The 22,438-nt window shown below is 46.1% G+C and overlaps 1 protein-coding gene across 3 annotated transcripts in view; it reads right to left on the bottom strand.

The window, feature by feature from the left end:
* Nucleotides 1–7,814: 7,814 nt before the first annotated feature.
* TNS4 (tensin 4) overlaps nucleotides 7,815–22,438 on the bottom strand; it is a 50,532-nt gene continuing 35,908 nt past the window's right edge. For all 3 annotated transcript variants that reach the window (XM_059726961.1, XM_059726962.1, XM_014604753.3), the window contains 11 exons: nucleotides 18,171–18,618; nucleotides 17,282–17,712; nucleotides 15,975–16,061; nucleotides 14,578–14,697; nucleotides 14,041–14,133; nucleotides 13,515–13,592; nucleotides 12,687–12,758; nucleotides 11,344–11,512; nucleotides 10,386–10,454; nucleotides 10,014–10,040; nucleotides 7,815–9,436 (listed from right to left, as the gene is read on the bottom strand). In XM_059726961.1, the coding sequence (XP_059582944.1) occupies nucleotides 9,307–9,436; nucleotides 10,014–10,040; nucleotides 10,386–10,454; nucleotides 11,344–11,512; nucleotides 12,687–12,758; nucleotides 13,515–13,592; nucleotides 14,041–14,133; nucleotides 14,578–14,697; nucleotides 15,975–16,061; nucleotides 17,282–17,712; nucleotides 18,171–18,618 (1,724 nt within the window). In that variant the 3' untranslated portion in view covers nucleotides 7,815–9,306. The remainder of the gene's footprint in view (nucleotides 9,437–10,013; nucleotides 10,041–10,385; nucleotides 10,455–11,343; nucleotides 11,513–12,686; nucleotides 12,759–13,514; nucleotides 13,593–14,040; nucleotides 14,134–14,577; nucleotides 14,698–15,974; nucleotides 16,062–17,281; nucleotides 17,713–18,170; nucleotides 18,619–22,438) is intronic.

Raw genomic sequence — 22,438 nt, 5'->3', positions numbered from 1 at the left:
CACCTCACACAGCAATGACTTGCTGGCAGCGGGGAATGGGTGCCAGGGAAATTTGAACCGCAGAGTCCCACTCAAGCAGAACTGATTCCAGATGACAGTGTGTTTGTTGTAGCCGGGAAGGAGGCAGGGATCTCTGCTTTCTGGTTCTGCCAGACTCCCTACTCTTTTACAGCCTGGGTGAGAATAACAGTTCTGGGCAGCTGGCAGCAGGGGGGCCTGGAGTGAGTCTCAGACGGCATGAGGTATGGTGAGCTCAGCACGGCGGGATCACAGACTTCATCTCCTTTTCTGGAAGCTTGGTGGACAAGGTGCCAGGCTTATAAATTACAGAGATGTGTCAGCTGAGGATAACTGGGGGCTCTGAACAGCTTAGCAAGTTGGCAGTGTCATAGCCAGCCCTGGCCTCATTAGAGCTGTAGGGTGGGAAGGGGGAGACTCCACTGGAAAGTGGGGCAAGATAAGTGACACTAGTGGGAAAGAAACTCATCCAAGATGAGAAAGGGGACCTGTGTTATGAGACCTTGTAAGTTCCTGGCACCCAGTCCTGTGTCAGGCAATCACAGACTAGGCCTTGGAAGCATCTCTGTGGCTAGGGACAGACATTACACATAAACTGTTTTAAGTGATCAGAAACTGGTTTAAACTTGTAACAGAACAAATGTTCAGTGCACATAGACTAGTTTGAAAATGACTGAAACCGGTTTGAGATAGTTTCATAGTTTCTAGGGTCAGAAGGGACATGAACAGATCATCAAGTCCGATCCCCTGCCCTGGGCAGGAACAAGTGCTGGGATCATAATACCTCAGCCAGATGTCTATCCGGCCTCCTCTTGAAGACCCTCAAGGTAGGGAAGAACACTACCTCCCTTGGGAGCCTATTCCAGAGCCTGGCAGCCCATACCATAAAGTAATGCCTCTTAATATCTAGCCTGAACCTGCTCTCCATCAGCTTGTGGCCATTATTCCTTGTTATCCCAGGTGGTGCCCAGGGGAACAGAGCCTCACATATTTTCCGCTGCCGCCCCCCCCGGTGAGTTTATAGATAGTCACCAGATCCCCTCTGAGATAAACTTGGTTGAATGTAATATCAGATTTAACTGATTTGGGTCAAACCAGTTTATGCAATGTCTGTCCCAGATCCCTTGATGTTTTAAGTTAAACCAGACCCCCTGCATCCCAGCATGCTCTCTGGGCTGGGCGGTGCTCTCTGCTCCACAGCAGAGTGGGCCTCTCCTCTCTGCTCCCTGGCTGGAGCTCGGCAGAGACTGCAGGCATCTGCCTGGATTCCCCTTACTCCCCACCCTCCCCTCCCCACTCCCTGCTAGGCAGGGATTTCTCTGTTCCCTCTGCCTTACACAGACACCTCTCAGCATTAGCTAGCAGACCACATGCTGGCTACAGTTCATGTTGTGGCAGATGGAACAAAGGCAGAATCAACAGGGAGCTGGTAGTGTCCCTCTGTTCTTTTCTTAATGGAGTGGTAAACACTGAGTTAGGGGTGATATACACTGTGTTATCAATTCCCTGCTGGGCTGGTCGGAAGGGGTGTAGGGGAGGCCTTCCCTAATCAGAGTGTCCTGCTAGGGCCTGGCCATGCCCCACATAGGTCAGCATTGTGGAAGGGGAGGGAGGGCTGCTCCAGCACCCTCCAGCTTCCAGCCTGAGCCACTGCAGGCATGTGTCTGCATTTTTGGGATGTCTGTACAGTTACAAAATGATTCAGCCTATCCAGGTTAGACTAACCTGCAAAGATTGAATCAATTCAGCCTCAGGCTTTTTGAATATCTGTCCCTAGCCTGTGTGTGTTGATGCTTTGAAGGGGAGGAGGGAGGACCTGGGAAACTATAAGCCAGTTAGCCTCACCTCTATCTTTGGGAAAATTCTGGAAAAAATCATTAAGAATCACATTTGTGGAGCCCAGCAGGGGAAATAATGCTGAAAGGAAAACAGCATGGGTTCACTGCAGGTAGATCCTGTGTGACTAACCGTGTTTCTTTTTATGACCAGGTCACAAAATGCTTAGACACAGGAGTCGAGGTAGATGTCATCTACCTAGACTTTAAGAAGGCCTTTGATACAGTATCTCATTCTGTTCTTGTAAATAAACTGACAGGCTGTGATGTAGATGATTACACGGTCAGGTGGGTGGCAAATTGGCTTAGGGGTTGCATCCAGAGAGTGGTGGTGGATGGGTCGATACTGACCTGTAAAGATGTGGGCAGTGGAGTCCCTCAAGGCTGGGTCCTTGGATCATATCAAATTATGGGGCAAACCTAACACACCAGAGGGTAGGGAATGGATCCAGAATGAAATAGGATGCAGTTCAATAAAGACAAGTGCAAAGTGCTGCACCTGGGCAAAAAGAACCACTCACACACTTACAGGCTGGGGTATGACCTTCTCAGCAGCACAGCAGTGGAAAGGGATCTTGGAGTCATAGATGACTACAAGATGAACATGAGTTGTCAATGTGACAAAGCGATCAACAAGGCTAACCGCACTTTATCGTGCATCAGCAGATGCATGACGAACAGGTCTAGGGAGGTGATGCTTCCCCTCTATGCCGCACTGGTCAGGCCACAGTTGGAGTACTGCCTTCAGTTTTGGGCGCCGCACTTCAAGAGGGATGCAGAGAATCTTGAGAGTGTTCAGAGGAGGCCGCTTGTATGGTCAGAAGCCTGCAGGCAAGGCCCTACGAGGAGAGACTGAGGGACCTCAATCTCTTCAGCCTTCGCAAGAGAAGGCTGAGAGGTGATCTTGTGGCTGCCTATAAATTAGTCAGGGGAGAGCAGCAGGGAATAGGAGATGCTATTTACTAGGGCACCCCCTGGAGTAACTAAGCTCAGTGACCACAAATTGTTGGAGAGCAGATTTATGTTGGATATTAGAAAGAACTTCTTCACAGTAAGGGTTGCCAGAATCTGGAATGGGCTTTTAAGGGAGGTGGTGCTCTCTCCTACCCTGGAGGTCTTCAAGAGGAGGCTGGACAAGCACCTCGCTGGGGTCATCTGACCCCAGCGCTCTTTCCTGCCCAGGGCAGGGGGTTGGACTCAATGACCTACTGAGATCCCTTCCAACCCTAACATCTATGACTCTATGAATTAGAACATGGTCCTGACTGAGTATTTGTCTCCTAAAGCAGTGGTTATCAACCTTTTTTGTACCACAACCCCTTTGTAAATATCAATGGCCAGTCCTGACCCAGTGCCCCTCACTCCTGACCCACTGCCCCCAGGCCCCAGCCCCACAGTGCATGGGGCAGGGGATGGGGTGTGGGGCAGGGAGGCCCCAAGCAGCCCCTCCCAGGCTGAAACTCTGCCAGCCTGCAATGGAAAAGCCATCATTTCCCACATTTTTCTCCTTTAAAGGAGTATTGATTTTTAAAATGTGTTGATCCATTTTTAAAGTTTGCTTGCAACCCTGTCATATATTCCTGCGACCCACTGTTGGATCACAACCCATCGGTTGAGAAATGCTGTCCTAAAGAAAGCAGAGGGTGTATTAGGGCTCAGTGGCTCATGGAAGAGCTCCTTTCTCACCGCCCTTCACAATACTCAGACAGCAGGGGGAGGATAGGAAGCGGGGTGACATTCTCCTGGGGACCAGCATTGCAAAAGGCATGTAGGACTTCAGCTCAGTCTGAGCAGCTGGGCAGGAAGAGTTGCCCCAAAGTAGTGCTAGTGCATAAACTGCTGTATACTGGACTCTGTGTCCCAAGATGTAATGGAAGACAGTGCAGAGAGTGTTACAGGCATGTATGAGGTACTTTCAGCTGAAGCATCTGGCTGGGGACTTCAGAAGGGCTCTTTCATGGGGTTTCACAGCCATAATCTCATCATGGCACCTCGCCTCTCAGCACCCACAGCTCTGAGTGGGGGCCCCATGTAATCTTCTCCAGGAGGTAGCATCCTCAAGACAACATCTTCAAGACAAGCTTCTTGGCTCCTCACAGGACGGCAGAGATGTGCCTTGTCCATTGAGACAGATGGGAAATGGTTCTGAGTCAGCCATGCCCTGGGCACCAGGGTGTTCAAGATCCTAACTTGGCTTCAGCTCAGAGCCTCAGGCAAGAGGAAGCAAGCAGAAATGACAGATAGATGAGGGACCAGGAGGTAAGTCAGGATGATGGGAAGTGGGCACGGCACAATCTCTACCTAACCATTAGCGAGTTACCTGTAGGAGTCAGTGTATGGGATGAACTAAAAGGAGGCCTGAGTGCTGCTAGAAGGACTGAGGGGCATGGGGGTCAGAGCAGAGCTGTGGGAGGAGGCTGCAGGGCCCAGCAGTGCTGGGGCTGGTAAAGGTAAATGCCTGAGGGCACCTTTCTGTTCAAAGTCCTGGAAGGTGAGGATGGGGAATGTGTAGGATTGGTGCTTGGTGTTGGCAAGGAGAAATGTCCAGCTGAGACCAGCTCAGTCTGGGTTTGGGCAGGGAAATTCGCAGCTGAAACAGCCTGGCTTTGCCCAGGACACAGTGCATGGGCGACTGGTGCCTCCTGAGTCGGGGGGGGGGGCTGCTGAGGGGGCTGCCCCCCCCAGTGGCCAGTCAGCGACTGCAGGGGGTCCCCCCATGGCTGATCTCACTGACGGGGGGGAGGGTGGGGGGTGGTGGTCCTCCCATGGCTGATTGCACCAACCCAGAAGAGTGAGCGGGGCACCAGGAAGTGCTAGTGGAGCTTCTCCTGGCACCCCACTCCTCAGCCAGCGCTTGCACGGGGGGGCCCGGTGCTCCCGCCTGTCCCACCTGCCTGTCACCTAAGCGGGGAGTGTTGGCTGTCAGGGGGTGCACCAGCACCCTCAGGGGGTGCACGTGCACCTTGTGTACCCCCTATGCCACCACTGACCCAGTGATTGTGAAACTGTCTCCATAGAAATCCTTCAGGTCTGCCCAGGGGAGGAGATTCCAGCTCATTAGAACTTCTTAGAGGTGATTCCATAGTTGCATGTATTTCCCCCACCTCAGTGAGGCCAGCTCCTTTGAGCAGCTACTTCTTACTGTGGGCATAGCTGGAGGAATGCCCAGGATGTATTCACAGTGCCATGCCCAGTCCCTCCATAAAAACCCATCTCTTGCTGAGGACATGTGAGTGGAGGCCAGTGCAGCATCTTCAGAACACTTCTGCTCTGATGGATTCAGTAGAAAGACTGCGGCTTTGCTGGAGAAAGATCCTCTGCAGAGTCTGTTGCCAGGCAGAGCTCTTTAGGTGTTTTGAGGAGCCTGTGATATCTTGATTAAGCCAGACCCCAAACCAGAATGGCAGTGATGACATGAGGCATTTGTCGAGCGGCTGCTAGGAGTTATTGTCATAAAACCACAGGCTGGGCAAGGAAAGGATCAGGGCTCATTAAAAAATGGCTGGAACCAAACCGAAAAACCCAAACCATGAAGCTGAGCTTCCAGGAAGCCCGGGCCAAAATATGGAAACCACAAGGAGCTTGGAGACAGCTGCTGGTTTCTTCCTGGTTTTGGCTTAGTTTCCCTCAGAGCATTTGGACTGCAGCATTGACCAGGTTTCACAGGAAGAGGGATCTTTACTGAAACAAAAATTCCTGTTGCAAAACTTTCAAGGATTTGGTTGAAAATTGGTCCTGTTTCCTGCTCTAATTCTGGTCTTGATTTGAAAGGCAAAAAACAAACACCTTTCCTTCGGGTCATTTTGTTGGGAGCTTTGCGAAGTGGAAGTATGCTGGTAACACTTTGTAGTGACAAGCAGGGTGGAAGAAAAAAAATTCAGCTTTCGTTGGGGAATATTTTGCAAAGTCCCAAGACTTAAGGAAGGAAGGAAGGAAAGGGAATGCAAGCGAGCAAGAGCATGTATGTACACGTGTGGGAGACGCTGTATAAGCAGCTGAGTCCTTAGTGCTGTCATTTGAAGAGCCAGAGCACTGGAATCTTCATATTCCCTTTGTGCTTATAAATGTTTGCATGAAAAGCATTGTAATAAATACAACGAATTAACGTACTGCTTGCTCACAGGTTGCGTAAGAAAAATCAGAATCCCAGAGGCTGGGATCTTACAGGCCATGAGCAGAGGATTGAAACTCGCAGAAGTAATTAAATTTTGTTTAATCAAAACAGCTTTACAATGACTACCAAAGCTGTGAGAGAGACTTTCCTATTTATTTATAACTCCCAGCTGATACATGAGGACTGGGGGTGGAAGCTGACTAGCTGGAGCCCCCCAGTGGTCAAAACTAGCACTACATGCCCATCTCTAACCTCAGCTCCCGCAGCAAAACTTTCCAACAGTGCTAACTGGCCCCTTTGTAAGCACCGTCAGCAGTAAGGACAAGGGTGCAATAGGCAATTGTTACTTTTGTGTATACGTTTCTCTACCACCAGAGTTGGTTTAACAAAAGATATCAGATTTACCCAAATAACCTTGTCTGTCTACCATCAGAAAACACTCTATAAAAAGGCCAAGTTGGGATGTACTTTAGGGAGGAGCAGGGGACAATGGAGCTGTCAGAAGAAGCTTAGTTAACTTATTCCCTGTGAGTAGCATTCACCTCTGTGGGGAGAAACACCCCAAGACCTAGACAGAAGTGAAGACTCACTTTCAGGGGAGGGGAGAGTGTGGGTAAGACAAGGGTTTGGTGGTAGAGGGGTGTGATAGGAAAGATGTCCAGCACATATGAAAAGGTAGCTCAGTGGTCAGAAGAAATTCAACTGCCCGCTGTGTTATAGACTGCATGTATGAGACTGGACAAGTCACTTAGTCTCTATACTTTGGTTTCCCCATTTGGACAATGAACCATCGTGAGGATAAATGTACTTAGTGAGGTGCATTTGTGAGGTGCTCAGAGATTTAGTGATCAGGATATTATAAGTAACTACATTGAGAAGCCAGGACAAGAGCAAAGTAAGGTACTGCTCTTACAATCTCCATACAATGATCTGAGAGCCTGGAAGAACTAACCAAGACCTGAGATCAGCCCTTGGGCAGAGCCTGTTACTAAAATGGAAACAAAATGTCTTGAGTTTGTAATGGAAACAAGTACAGGAGTTCAGAATCTTTCTTGCTTGACTACTAATGCTCCAGTCCCGTTTTATACTCCTTTGCATGTGATTTACTAGCTGTGTAACAATAATTCAGCTATAGGACTTCTCTTCCTTTGTTGGGGATGAACCTCCCTGGTGCTGGATGCTGTATAAAGAGAGAGACAACGTCCAGCCTGAAGAAATCCTTCTGTCCCAAATGCTGCCCATGGTCAGAAGAGCCAAAGAACAAAGAGTTACAAAGGTCCTGGGGTTGTGCAACCTCTGACTTCTACCATAAACATAACTGGAAATGCTGACAAAATACAGCAGCTAGTGGACAAGGAGAGACCAACGAATGACACACCAGATATGATTTCACAGGTCCAAACTAACTTGTTTAATTTTTTGTTTAATAGCTTTATGCACAGAGAAGTGGAGACAGCCTAGTTCTTTCTTCTGCAGATACCTGTTATCTGAAATTCAGGGAGTGAACCCAGGTGTCCTGAGTCCTAGTCCCATGCCTAACCCAGGAAAGTGTCTATCTTATCCAGTGGATTCATCTTTTTCTTTAAGGGAGACAGTAGGTGTGAAACATCCCCCCTCAACCTAATGAAGTGGCAGATCTGGGGAAAGGCCATTCTTTTACTTGGGGGTGCATACTTTTTCTTCAATTCTATAAAAGGATCCTTGTGTAAGTGTGCAGAATCTGTCAACATAACAGACAAGGCATTTTCAGGCACCCAACAATGCTGTGGGCATCTGCTTCTGGCTTGCAGTCAATTAAACACATGGAAACAAAGAACATGTCAATAATCACACACCCGAGGCTGAGAAAATCTTTTAAACATTTATTTTGTTCTTCCTAGGATACTTTTTTTAGATGTGTACACACACACACACCCCCCCCCCCGCCCCCCCCCCCGATGTAGTGGGTAGTTTATACTACACTACTACACATAGTAACATAGTTGAGTTGTTAATGGCCTTGCTATAGTTTTTGTGATGAATTAAGTGATTCACCCATGGACGACTGGTACCTCTTGAGTCTGGGGGGGCACCTGCAGAAGCTGGTGGTGGCAGTAGCGGCAGGAACGGGGCTGGCGAGCACCTGCAGAAGCCACCGTCTGCATCAGCAGCAGGGACGGGGCTGGCAAGCACTGGCAGTGGGGACGGCCTTGCTGGCGGTGGGGCATGTGCCCTCTACCAGTCACCTATGGATCCACCACTCTAACCTTAAAATACCATTTTATAAGACTTGTTAATACCCTGGGCAAATGAGTTGCGAATAGGATCAGTATATTGGTATGACGGGAGTTTTCAAAAAGGGTGGAAAAAAACTGTGTTTTGAGAACAGCCTTATTCTACTTTAATATTATAGCAAGACCCAAATCCTCAGCTAATATAAAGCAGAGTACAACCGATTTTCATGGAACTATGCCAATTTACGTCATTCAAGGCAGCCCAGACTTATGCAAGTTCCTTCCAAAGACTGTGTGTGTTATAGTCATGAAAATATCAGCAATTATTTCTCAAGCTCATCACAACCTTTATAAATTTAATTAAGTGTAATCCATCTTTGTGAAAATGGCATAAAAATTGACCAGCTTTGGCAAAAACCTGCTTGCTTAACTTTTCTTTCTTAATGCACTAAAAGAGCCATCACGGGACCAAGGTGTTCCCAAAGGGGGTAGTGACTTCAGGTGCCTCTGTGTTCAGAGTACCCACTCTTATTCTCCCCATCTCTATGATATCCAAGATCCTGAGGGCCTTCAATGTATTTGTCTCATAAAACATCTGCAAGATAAGGAAGCATAAAGCCTGATTTTTGGAAGATAGCTGCTCTAATCTCTTTGAAATGTCTCTAGTTGAACATCCCAAAATCGAAGCACTTATAGTTGCTATTAAAAGTCTTAGCCACAGTATATGACATGTTATTAAGAAAGCAAAACGACGCATCCCAGGTTAGTGAGCAAACAATTCTGCACGGCAAGTCCAACTCCTGTAACATTTACCCATCCCAGGCTAGGCCTGGCATCTTGTTTGCTGCGTTATGTATACCAGGTCCATTTGCCATATAAAAGAAGTTCCCATGTGATTCCTCATCAAAGATCCTGAAATGAGATCTATTTCCATCAGAGGCTTCCAGGAATTGAGCAGTGGGTGTAAAACCTTTAGCAGAAACTCTTGATATCAAAGTACGTAACAAAACAATATAAATAAGAACTATTGCCAGAATGCAACCAGGTAGCAATAAAATGTTAGGAACCAGCTCAGTGGTATCTCTAGATGGCTGCCAGCTTTGGGTTATACAAAGGTCTCTATCTTCTATGACTCTGGTAGGAGTTTGCTGACAAAGTCAATGACAAGAGAAGCTGGCTGAACTGTGTCGTACTCTGCAAACAGGTGACAGACATTCTCAGAATCTGTCTGGCTTTTGGCTACAAAACCAAAGATCCTTTGAAAAGAGACAGAGAGAGACAAGAACTCACAATTAGACTGCATTCGGAAATTAACAAGAAAAACTTAAACAAGCCTCAGGCACAGAGAACACTTCTGACTAACAGTTCCACCTTGGCCCATTCCCCAATCACGTTCACATGAAAGAAAAACAGTCAGGATTAAGCATTTCTGGCAATGACCTTCCTAACTATGAAAAAAAAAGTTTCTCGAACACAAGGAAAAGCCAGATATAAACTCACGTCCTGAGTGCTGAGCAAACAAGTCAGCGATGCTGGGAAGATTAGGAGAATTCCACTGGGCACTTTCTATGTTGGTTTATTCACTAGTGAAGCCCTAACATCTGGGATGGCTACAGCACAGGCCTGGCATGGCACCAACAAACTGTCCCAAATTTCTTTTTAATATGACTTTTCCCACCCATTATCAGCTTTTTAAAACCTTAATCTCCTTATTCCCTCTGTTGCCTTTGAAATATGACCTTTCAAATGCCCAATAAAAATATACCACTTTCTTTTTTCCTTGGTTCTTATAGAGCATAGTATGTGTTTCAGGTCTCTTTATAAAGGTCGTACCTTGAAGATTTGCAGTATTTTTGCCACCTGAAAAAAAAAAAGAAGTGAATAAGATCACAGTGGAAAAGATGTTTAACTTATCTCTATGCTTTGAATATACTCATATATTTGTATTTAGTGAAAAAAATGCTACTTTTAGTGTAGAGGAGGAATGACCTTTTTTTTAGCATATTTGGAATTTTGACTGATTCCATCTAATTTTAACATTCGTTTCAATGCCAACTCCTTTGTTCCATTCAAGCCAGTCTGCCACTCTGTAGTGTTGGACACTCTGCACTTATTGTCCAGCTCCAGGAAACAAGAACACTACCACACTATAGGCACTTTCTCACTTAATTGTGCCAATTCACAGAGCAGTTTCTTGAAGCTTACTTTCTGTTGTCAGGGTCCATGCTGCAGAAGCTGATGATAGCAAGTGGGTAGTGTCGCCTGAAGAATACCCTGAAGGCAAGGAAAAGGAAGAAGACAGCTTTAAAAGAGGAGGAGTCAGAGCAAATCAGTGGGGAGGAGACCATGGAAATCTAGGGACCTTTCAATAAACAGATCAGGCTATCACTTCCCAAGGGATGGCTTCAAATCTATATCAGCTGAAACTGGCGACGTGTCGGGGGTGCACGTGGGTGCATGTGCACTCCCTGAGATCAGCTGTGCACCCCCTGGAAATGCCAGCTGCAAAGCCAGAAGTGCTGGCAGAAGAGCACTTTTGGTTTCACTGCTGGTCATTTCAGGCTTGGCTATTGGCTGCTGGGGGACTCCCTCCCTTCCCCCCCCCCCATCCCAGTCAGAGATCGGCTGCTGAGGGACCCCCCACCAACCCTGGTCAGTGATCTGGTGCCCCCCCCCCGACTTGGGAGGCACCAGTTGTCCATGTCAGCTGATGAGAGGAACAAATTCAGCCTGGTTCTAGCTCCCATCATTGAAGAGCCACTGAAGCCTTCTTTCTCACTGTCTTTAAGCAGAATCATGCCCAGTACTCCTAAACATATTACTGGGTTCAAGTGCATGCCTGGCCTTGTTGATGATAGCAGGGATTAGTTTGTCTTGACAGGCCAGTTTACCCTGTGAGTTAGTTATGCTGGTGCAAGTCAGCATGGTTGCCATATTGTAATTAAGAAGACGGTTTGGCCCATCTCTGAGTAGCAACACAGGATTAAAGAAAGTAATAAGCTGCATGCTATGCAGCTCTAAGTTTTCCCTATGTTTGTTCTTAATGGGACCTAGCCCCAGCGCTGGCCCTGAACATTCATCTGAGGCACCTTCCTATACCTGGCAAAGTCCAATGTCAACATCTTGAGAGGTACATCAAGAAATCACAAATTAGTATCCTTACTTCCTCTGGACATCTGTCAGGGTTATTCCTTGCTCTGTTGCTTTGAAGTGCACAATGGTGGGCATAGGGGGTGTCTCCAGTTCCAGGGTACAGGTGATGGCTTTCTGAATAGCTGGAGCACCAGTGAGTGTCTCCATGCTCACAGAGTTGAGGTACAAGACGTTGCACACTGCAAGACCACAGCACAGAACCAAGATTAGTACAGAGTAGTGAGCAGGGGTGCTGCTGTTGGTGCCAGCCTATCTCTCCTGCATTTGTTCAGAGCCCAGTGCGGTGAGGTCCAGGACAGGAGCTCCTAGGCCCTACTGCACAGAACAGGGCAATATGTTTCAGCTGAAACTTTTTCAGTGAAAACTGCAGATTCAGCCAAAAAATGCTTTACAAATTCATCTTTGATTTGTTAATTATTCAGATAGAAAAAATAATTTTTGAACAAATCAAGTGTGCAATATTGACATTTTCTAAAGAAACATCTTGATCTTTTCTGATTAAAAGTGACTTTATTTAAAATGTCCTTAAAATTTTTTTAACCAAAAAAACCTTGCATTTCTGGTTGAGCCCACTTTAGTTTGACTCAAAACTTCCCCCACCCCTCTCTCCTCATAAAACTTTTCATTTCGCCAGCTTTATTTTATCTTTTAAAAAAATTCTCAGTAAAATTGAAAGATCAGTTTTTTCTTGCTGTTCTACCACAGCAATACAAGACATAATACCAGTTTCTGGTTGCTCCTTTGCTTTCACTCACAGTATCCATAGCTTAATTCACACTATGGACAGGTGAAGGTCTAAAACCAGATGACATTCAACTCTAGGCATCTAAAAGGTAAACTACAGCAGTATTGCAAACTCCAAGTATTCAAAAATCATGTCCCGAAATCATATGATTGATCTTAAATATCAGGAGACTTTAAAGCATGATAAAAAGTTGGGGTTTTTTTCTTCCTGAGGTTTGAGACTATATGAGTCAGGTTTTCTCCTCAGTCGTAAGGATTCTGAATTTCCATTTTTAATGAAAATTCTGATTTTCAGGAAATCCCATGACTCCAGGAGTTGAAGGTTTTAAGCAAAACACCAGATATCATGACACTTGTGACAAAACTGTGAGAATAAACATCACTATCCTATCCTGAGTTTCTAGGTTAGGTCTGGCATTATGATGAGGTCCTACTCCCAGCAGCTGTTTCTCAGCTCCTGCCATGAATTGCAACAAAAACATTGGTATCTGGTGAGTTAGGAGCTAAAACACAGATGAGTAGATGGAAGTCCAGAGAGCTGACAGCAATTGGCAGTCCCTTCAGCACACAGTACAAGGGCCATAAATATGGTTGTTTTTCTGTGCTCACCAGCAGCTTTCTTCAGTGCAGCAAGTACAGATTCTGGAGTGGTATCAGGGCTGCTGTCTCCATCAGCAAGATCTGCGAAAACAACAAATGAGGGCACAAGGCACTTGTTAATTTGCACTTCACTGCTTTGCCACGGCTGAAATTTGCCTCCTGCCAGAAGACCCATAAGGCCCAGGATCTTTTAAAACCTCAAAATTGGTCAGCATGATGGTGACTTTAACCCCCTATCGATGGGTCATTTTTAAGGATCAAGATGTTAGCCAGCATTACCCTTTCCCAAGCTCTTCTTGGATACAGCCCCTGTCCACTTCCCAGGATCTCACTACTCCTGGCCTTCATCTGCTCTGCTCACTGGCCCCATTTCCTCCAGGAAACTTAAGAGGGTTTTGCTCTCTGGAACACTCTGTCCATCACACATGGAGAGGATAAACCCCTTCCTGACCTACACACTTCAGCAGAGCACACTCACTGCTTCTCTGTCTGGGGTCATGTGCAATGGCCATTCCAGTACTATCACTTCAAATGCAGGTTTACACCTAATTTTCTTGCTTTCCCCCAACCAGCCAGGTTCTCTCTTCACCTTTCACCCCAGTGGCACTTACTACTACTATCCATTCAAGCCTCTCTTTCCCCTTAGTCTCCCCTTCTCTTGATCAGATTGACCTTGCAAATGAGTCACATGAGCCCTGCCTTGCAAATAAGTCACTTGCAGCCATATGCCAAGGAGGACAGAAGCTCAGTCCCTAAGGAACTGTTTTGGTCGACTAGTCTGCCCTCCTGTCTTGCCCAGTCTCCTTCCCACCATTTTTTTCTGATTCACAAACGTACCTCGTGAAGGTATGATCAGCTTGCTGGGCAAGGAGAGCGGCATGATGGCATGCTGATACACAAAAGCCGACAGGCTCCCTGCAGCAGGGAAGGGAGAGAGGTTACAAAACTGCTTTGAGTGAATGAAACCCAGGACTTTAAGCTATTATTGAATGAATTCCCAGAGTTTTGAGAACACTCCTACAGACATCAGTGTCAGCAGAGACTGCAGGATCTGCCTAATGTCTAGCTTGGGCAACATTATAAGTATGTGTGTGTATTCACATACATACATTTATACATATTATCTATATTGTATGTGCAGGTATATGTATATTCTCACAAACATTGTTAACAGCTCTGATTGGCCAAGAGAAAAAATATGCTAGGAGATAATTAGGGATCAAACACCTAGGTGGAAAGCTCGAGGCAGGAACCACCGTATACATCTGTGCAGCACCCAGCCCACTGCAGCCTCAAGATACTGCTGTAACAGGCATAATAAAAAGCAGCCACAGACACAGTCTGCAGGATCATATACCCTTACCAAAATATGGCTCCTCGCTTGCCCCTTTAAGGTGCACTCCCTTGGCAGATGACTCAATGAGGAAGTGCCGGACAAGGTCGCAGTTATCATCACCTGTGAGCGAAAGGCCAGACAACATTTATCAATGCTACAGTGATATGGCTCAAAATATGTTCCATCCTCCCCTCCTCCACATTTTCAACATGCCACCAGACTGGTGTTTTAGGAGGATTTATTGCAATCATGTGCAATATCTCTGTTTTGAATGCACATGCAGGGTAGGGTGGTTGATGTGCTACTTCAGTGGGATGGATGCTATCAGATTACTCAAGGACTTCTGAAAATCCTTTCCAACCACAACTGGGATCTAGCCCTTATGTCCTGCTGGAGCCCTGACTTTGTAGGTGCATAGACCTTGCACTGGCTGATCTGAACTCTGGGATATTTCACTGAGCAAAGCTCCCATTGTTTTTTAGTTCACTTAAGAAATGCAGAAGGGAGCTGACAGAGACAAATTCACTGAGGAAAATCCCGTGTGCTTGAGGGCCATTTCTATACCTGTCCTACTGCTGGATGGTGATACAAGAACCTTCATTGCCAGTCCAAACGACCCACGGTATGATGTGCTGTCACGCATAATAAAAGTGCCAGGCTCCTTGTCCTTCAGCAGCTCAATTGCTGTCAAAACACAAGGGGGATTAGACAAGCAAACAGGGTGGGCAGCACTTACCCATTGCTAAACCCTCTCTGGTGGCAGGGAAATGAAACAGTGGAAAGTCTGTTGTGTGTTAAAGAGCGGTCCCTGCAGTTAAAAGCCACAGGAACAGAGTGGCATTTTGTCTCCCTCTAGTGGCACATCTGCATAGAGAGGCCGAATGAGTCTCATAGTTCACTAAGCTGGAAGTCATGTCCCTTTCTCAGCTACCTTGGGTAGCAGAGCTTCCTGCTTTTAAATGCAGACTTTCTTAATTTTCCTCTTGCATGTGATCTGCCCAGGGGTGTGCCACTGCAGACAAGTGACTGAAGAGGACCTTGACTTCAGCCAGGACTTGGATTTTGGGACCTGGAAACTAAAGTCAATCCTTTTCAAACAAAAGTTGGCTAAGCTCATTGTCAGAAGGTTTCTTGTCCTTGTCACAAGGGAAGTCATTATTCCCCTCTATTCAGCACTGGTGAGGCCACATCTGGAGTACTGAGCTCAGTTTTGGGCCCCTCGCTACAGAAAGGATGTGAAGATATCAGAGAGAGACCAGCGGAGGGCAACAAAAATGGTGAGGGGGCTGGGGGGCATGAGTTATGAGGAAAGACTGAGGAAACTGGGCTTATTTAGTCTAGAGAAGAGGAGACTAAGAAGGGATTTAATAGCAGCCTTCAACTACCAGAAGTGGGGTTCCAAAGAGGATGGAGCTAGACTGTTCTCAGTGGTGGCAGATGACAGAACAAGGAGCAATGGTTTCAAGTTGCAGCAAGGGAAATTTAGGTTAGATATTAGAAAGAATTTTCTCACTAGGAGGGTAGTAAAACACTGGAACAGGTTACCCACGGAGGCTGGGGAAACTCCATCCTTGGAGGTTTTCAAGACCTGGCTGGACAAAACTTAAGCTGGGATGATCTAGTTGGGGACAGTCCTGCTTTGGGCAGGGGGTTTGACTAGATGACCTCCTGAGGTCCCTTCCAACCCTAACTTTCTATGAGTCTATGATTCTAAGGTGGAGCACATCCTTCTTGACTCAGTACGAGGAGAATGATGACTCAATGTATTCTTGTGATCTTCCCCCTCTAGGCTGATGAGTGAGCCTTTTCATTTCCATCCCAGGTGCTTCTATGGGATGGTATGCAATCAGAAAGTAAGTCACCAGGGGACTTGCGTGATGCAAAAGGCTTCAGCTGGCTCACTGCAGGGGGGTGAATTCAAAGAACTCTGCACAGGGGCAGATTTGGTAATGTGCAATTACCTTGCTCCCTGGTAATGCTTGGCTTGAACCAGTATTTTGATGTGTCCATCACAAACTTCATGGTGGGCTGGCCATCTTTGGAGAAACCTACAAGAGATAACACAGTTTCCTCAAGGTGGGCATGTGACACTGAACTTTGCCTCTAGAGAGAGGTAGACTTATGGGCTGCAGGTATAAAAGTCCTAGGGATTCTCACCACAGGCATCTCTAATGGGAAAAGAGCCCTAACAAAGACCATTTACTTTTTAAACTAAACTTGGGCTGAACTGTTTATTTAAGCTGTTTAAACGGAACTTCCTCTCTGGTTCTCAGCAAAATTCACTTTCTACTCAATCATCTTCTTGGCAAACCACAGTCAAGATCAGAAAGATAACAGGCTAACTCCTCAGCTGAAGTAAATCGACAGAGCTCCACAAGAGCCAGAGCTGTGTTGATTTACATCAAATGAAAATCTGACCTGATACCTCCCCTCCTTCTTTCCCATGAGAATCCTGGGTCATGAGTTCCCCCCACTAGATTCTTCCAGAGAACAATGGACCTATTATTTACTCTTGAACTTGGAACCTTGTAAACTTGTGATATCTTCAGATGTCCTTCAAAACACACAGGGGGAAAAAACACTCGCAAGTTTAGCACCCAAATAAGAATAAAATTAGAACGTGTGGAGCTATATCTTCAACTGAAGTAAATGTCTAGCTACTTCTGATTCAGTGGAACTACCAGGATGACATCATGTGAAATCACAACCTTATTGCTTTAAAGGACATCATATTGACAAGATGTTTTTGAAAGCAACTGTTTTTAGTGACCAGACAATTTCTGCACGAGATTTTCTGCAGCAGTGTGTGTGTGTGTGTGTTCATTTATAAACCACATTGGCCATACTTTACATTAGGGTTCCATTTATAAAAGGTCACTTCAAATAACAAGAAATGCCAATCAACAGCCAGTCAATTGTTATAGATCAAGGAAGACAACAAGTGAGCAGGTTGCTTATAATCATAGTGTATAGCCAACTCTAGGATCATGTATAGATGTGCTTAATGCATAAGAGCATCTTGCATAAACTACTTATGCCTCTGATGTATTAATAATTTCTTAACCATTTATAAATGAAACCTTAATAAAGAGTGGAATCATAGTCTCCAGTTTTATCATATGCTTTCATTTCCAAATCCTGCATCTGTTCAGTGAACTAGATGATCCTTGTATTCCTTTGAATACTATGATACAAAGCTGGTTCCCTTGTCCTAGATGGCTTCACAAATCAGAAAGTGGCTACTATACAAGGCAGAGAGACAACTTACTGTCCATGGTGGAGGCGAGAGAAGAGTCAGAAGAGGTGTTAATCAAACTGCTGAGCCCTGAGGTTGGGCTGGAATTGGGTGGAACAGCTTTCTTGGTGGAACCATGATGGCCTTTGGTCAACCTGGGAGAAGACTTGCTATGCTCCAGACACCCATTTACCAGTAGTATGGGGATATCTGCCATAGAATTAACGATTGATGGGGGACAACTGCTGGCCTGCCCTTTCTGGAGCAGGGTGGAAGGAGTGGCATTCACTGTTTGTGATTGGTTTCCATTGGGTTGGTAGGAACCCGGACTGAAGCCTTCTCCTAAATGATCCACTTTGACAGTAGGGGAGGCTGAGTATGGGCTGCCGAGGGATCCCACAGACCAGGAGCTATCAGTTGAGAAGTGAGTTTCGGAGTCATCATTAAGAAGTGAAGGAGTGCTGCTGCAGGAGGAAACAGAGGAAAGGGGGAAATTAGAGGGCTAGCTCTCTAGCCAGCAAGCCATGTAGCAAGCCAACCACAAGACCACAGAGGGGCACCATGCCTGCTAGAGTCACTCTAAACCAAAAACTTCCTTGAACTTTGTGGGGAGGGGGAAAACATCTTGGGACTGAGAAACTGGAAGTAGCTGGCTCCATTTCCTGCCACACTCCTGTTTTCCCTCTCTGCTTCTCCTACCTGAACAGCTCATTGCTGAAGGGCAGGAAGAAAGTAGAAGTGGCTAAATCGGAGTTCTACTAGGCGTTGAATTTTCCAAGTTGTCATTGCTCATCCAGAGCTGGCCAGCTTAATATACAATGCACATAAAATTAAGGTGGAGGAATATCAGCCCCTGTCGGTTTTGTCTCATTGACTGGGGAACTATGTTACAGACCTGCATACAATACAAAGCTGCATTTACCTTCCAAGCATGTAACTGGTATCCGAACCTGGGCTAGTGGAGAGCTGAGACACTGCACTGGTTCTCTGCTGACCCCTCCCAGCATGTAAAGGCTTCAGCAAATTCTCAAAGCCTGGAGACGTGGACAGCAGAGAAGTTGACCCGTAGGAGATACAGTCCCTCTGACCTCGCTGTGGGATGGAGATGCATTCTGATGCTTTGTTGCTGGTCTTGGAGTAACTCCCTAGGGAAGAGTTGTTTTGGAGAACTGCCCGGGCACTGTCAGATGCAGAAGGACTTGAGAAGACAACACTGCCATTTGTGCTGCAGTTGGGCTGGGTTGTCCTTTGGAGCAGGAGGCAATGGCCTTGAGGAGACCTGGAGAGCGGAGTCATGGAGGGGCTTCCTGAACCCTGCACTGATTCATGACACTTGGCTCTGGTGGGGGTCATTTCGATGTACTTTATGTCTGAAACAAAACAGGTGGAGTTAAGGATCAAAGGCTCTGGGCAGGTTCATTTCCTGATCACAGCATGAGATTTGTCTCCATTTTTATTTTATATTTAGGTAACAATTTTCAAAACCTAGGAGATTTCAGTGTACAGTACATATAAGCAGGACATGCAGTCACTTAGGCCAAAGTTCCAAAAGCTGTCCTACACCCTCACAACACCTAGTGGCCTTGTCAAAGATCAGGCCTCCATGGCATTTGCTCATACATAAAGGTGACACAGTCCCTGCCCTGAGGGATGGAGACAAACAAGCACAGCCAACAGCTGTGATTTCAAAGAACTTGTGCCTGAGGGGACTGTGCAGTCATCCCTTTGCACCACATGCAACAAGCCCTGCAAAAAGGCTCATCTTGCACTGATGCCCAGATGTAGCATGGATTCTCCCGGAGATTTTGTCTGCGACCGGTTCCAAGTCCAAGACTTCAGTCTATCATGTGCCTTCTGTCTGACCTTGTGCTGAACACCCCTCTATTTCTGCTGCCTACATGACACCAAAGCAAGTGGTCCTGCAGGAGTGGTAAAACAAAAAGGCCTTGAGAAAAGCACTGCTTGTCTGAACTCTGCTTTATGGGAAAGGTTCACAGTGACCAAAACGGTCTTGAGTTGAGACCCTATAAGGTTTGCTTTCTCCACTGATAGCAAGCCCCAGTGGCCCAATCCCAATTCTTGGCAGGCTCTAAGGAAAGATAGGTTATGTACGGTCATCTCTGACACCACAGAACCTTTTGCAAGCCTGTTGGTACCTGCAGCACAAGGGCGGCTGCTTCTATTTCTCTTCTGTAACAAGCAACTCTGTTTGTACCTGACTAAAGATAAAGACATCTGGCTACTCCCACATAAGCAATTACATCAGATGCAAGGGGAAAGGGATGTGCTTTCTGGATGAAATTCATGCCCCTTACAGACATTTAAGGATCTAAAGCTCACTGGGTGTGGAGGCTGCAGGCTAACTCTACATGCTGGGGTGAATTTTGTCTGTTCTCAGGTGTGGCTGGAGGTTTTTAGCACTGGTAATTGTGCACAGAACTGGCATTGTGTGGTCTGGGGCAGAACAAGGTGACTGGTTTAAAAATGCCTCCACTTTTCCAGTTAAACAGATTGTGGGTTGAGTATTCTGCTAGCAAATGTAGACAGACAATTGCATTTTCCCAATTTGGGCAATTTGATGATAGAAATCACTCCTAGGGCAATTCAAGAGTGTGCACTTCACAGTCTGTTTCCTCTTCCTATACCAGTGGTATTTTACATTCCAGCAAGACAGAACCCACTATCCTTCACTTGCCTTCTCCTTCAGAGTTCATGGGACCAGGCACAGGTGACTGGTAGGGGGGGCACGTGCCCCTCCTGAGATTGGCCCCCAACTCGGCACTGCTCAGGACAGGGCAGTTTTTTGCCACGCGGGTTGATGGCATGTTGGGGGGGGGGGGGGGGGGGGCACTAAACCACGACAGAGAAGCATAGGAGTGGATATGGGACTTTTGGCCTGGCACTGGGCCCACCCACAAATTGTGCTCCCCCCCCCCAGACTCAGGAGGCACCAGTCACCCCTGGGACCATGCAAAAAGCAGGTGCAAATATTGGCCTGTTTGTCCACATGCCTGAAAAGATAAAAGGCTCGTTTCTAAGCACACCTAAGATACACCTAGAATTTAAAAAAAAAGTGCCTCCAGGTCTGCACGCTCACACTAAACAGCTCACATGCTCTGAGGGTTAGAGATGAGTTCTGAGATATTAGGTCTCTGGGTTCTAACTCCCTGCTTTTGGGAGCATTGCAGGGTCTAGTGACTACAGCAGGGAGCGGTGAACCAGGACTCTTCAATTCTGTTTCTATTCTCATTTCTGTCAGACACCAGTGAACTGCAGTGTACCTTTGCTCAACCATCTGTAAATCAGGAAATCGCTCACATCTACTGGGATGCCAATCTTAATTAGTTAATTCTTGTAACTTGCTCTGAGATCTTCAAGTGAGAAGTACGGGAGAAGTGCCACATACATTGAGACATCTGGCTACTGGATACTGATTTCCAGTGGCTGGATCTCTGTGCATGCAAGTCATAGGATGTTCCAGAGGGATTCCTTCATTCAGTAATGCCAGCTGATGCCTGTAGCCCACTCCCATTGTACTAAGTGCCAATGTTCAAGGCATTGCTGCTACCACCCTGCAGTGAGCTGTTTCCTCAGCCATTTGGGCTGATTCTTACTTTTGAGGGGCAGGTGCCCCAGAAAAACTATAGGGAGTGGTGCAGCCAGTGTAACAAGCTACTTCTCCCCAAGAAAGGGCTATTTGTCTCCTCTAGTAAAACAGTGTAATGCAGTGGATTTAAATCCCAGCCACAAAACCAGCAGGGGAGGAACATTACTCAGATGATTTGGTCACTGAGTTAAGACCTCCTGAAAGGAGACCAGAGAATTTTCCTCAGTGGTTCCTGAACCAGATCTACCAGTTCTGGGTGAGCTGGAAGGTGAGAGACATCCCAGCCTTGATTCAAGGAAGTAAATGACGGAGGATCCATCAGTTCCCTGGACAAGTTGTTCCAACAGTTGATTACTCTCCCTGTTAAATATGTGCACCATGTTTCTGTTCTGAATGTAGCTAGTATTCCCTTTCCAGCTGCCAGATCTGGCTATGCCTTTGAGTCCACAAAGGCCCCGTGCTCTGTTTTTTAAAGGCATCTGTAGAATGGAACTATTTTTTTTTTTTTTTTTTTTTTGCTGTAGCAATGAGAAAATGCTCTTAAAAAGTCTTGAGTTTCCCTTACACTTAATTTTACACTGATTACCATCTTATAACTCGTGGTTAGTGACTGCATTGTTTCGGGAGGACAGTTAAATTCCAGATTGCCAAGGATTGCGGTAACTGTTTATCGTAAGGAACAACTAGGCCTTGGAGGCATCAAGTTCTATGATTAGTAAAAGTGCAAGCCTGTACAAAAGTTACTCATCAGGCATCATCTTGATGCCAGGCTCCTAGGCTAAGCACAAGGAGATGCTTGGTTTAATTGGCATGATGAATCTGTCTACTGTTGAGGAAATAATATTTAGACAAAGCACTTCAGATCCATGACAAACCAGAACCAGCAAAGAGAGCATATACAAACTTTTATTTGTATACAGTAACCCCCAGTCCTGCTTCAGTGCATCATACTAGCTATGGGGCCCCTGGGTTTCATCAAGGGCTTGAATTGCTTCTACCCTGTCAGTGCAACTCAGGTCTAACAGAGGAACACAGCCGAGTGTGAGATCAACCCCAGCTCCTTTCCACATAGTTATTGCAAGTGGAACAGAGGAGGAGAAAGGGAAATATAAATGGCACTAAGTGACAGGGCTTTAGGAATCCTTTCAGAAGCTTTGAAATTGTTTTTTTCTTAAAAAAAAAAAGATAAAAACCCCCTCTTGCTTCAAAACCTTTTCCAAAACTCTGTTTCCCCCTTGTCATAGCTAAAATGCAACAATAATACCATCAGAGTTGATCCTTGCCAAAGCTCAGTAATTAATTAGTTCCAGTGTCAGCTAATCAGTAGGCAAAGCTCTTTTAACAAGCCCCTCGCTGGATGTGGTTTGTCCAGGTCTTCTTCATCTTTAGAAGAAGACATTGTTGTAACTCTTTAAAGATCCCTTTTAGAGAAATAATTGAATGGTTCTGTGTAAAAAGGTTAACAAAGCTCTTTGCTATTGCAAAAGCTCACGTTTATCAGACATGTTTAATCCTTAAATATTTGCTTATAGTCCTTGCTATTTTTTCAGCATTGACAAGCAGTAGAAGTGACTGCAAAATGA

The sequence above is a fragment of the Alligator mississippiensis genome, chromosome 4, assembly GCF_030867095.1.
Source record: "Alligator mississippiensis isolate rAllMis1 chromosome 4, rAllMis1, whole genome shotgun sequence".
In the NCBI taxonomy this organism is placed as follows: domain Eukaryota; kingdom Metazoa; phylum Chordata; order Crocodylia; family Alligatoridae; genus Alligator; species Alligator mississippiensis.
Note: the sequence above shows the minus strand (reverse complement) of the source record. Positions and strands in the feature narration are given on the sequence as shown.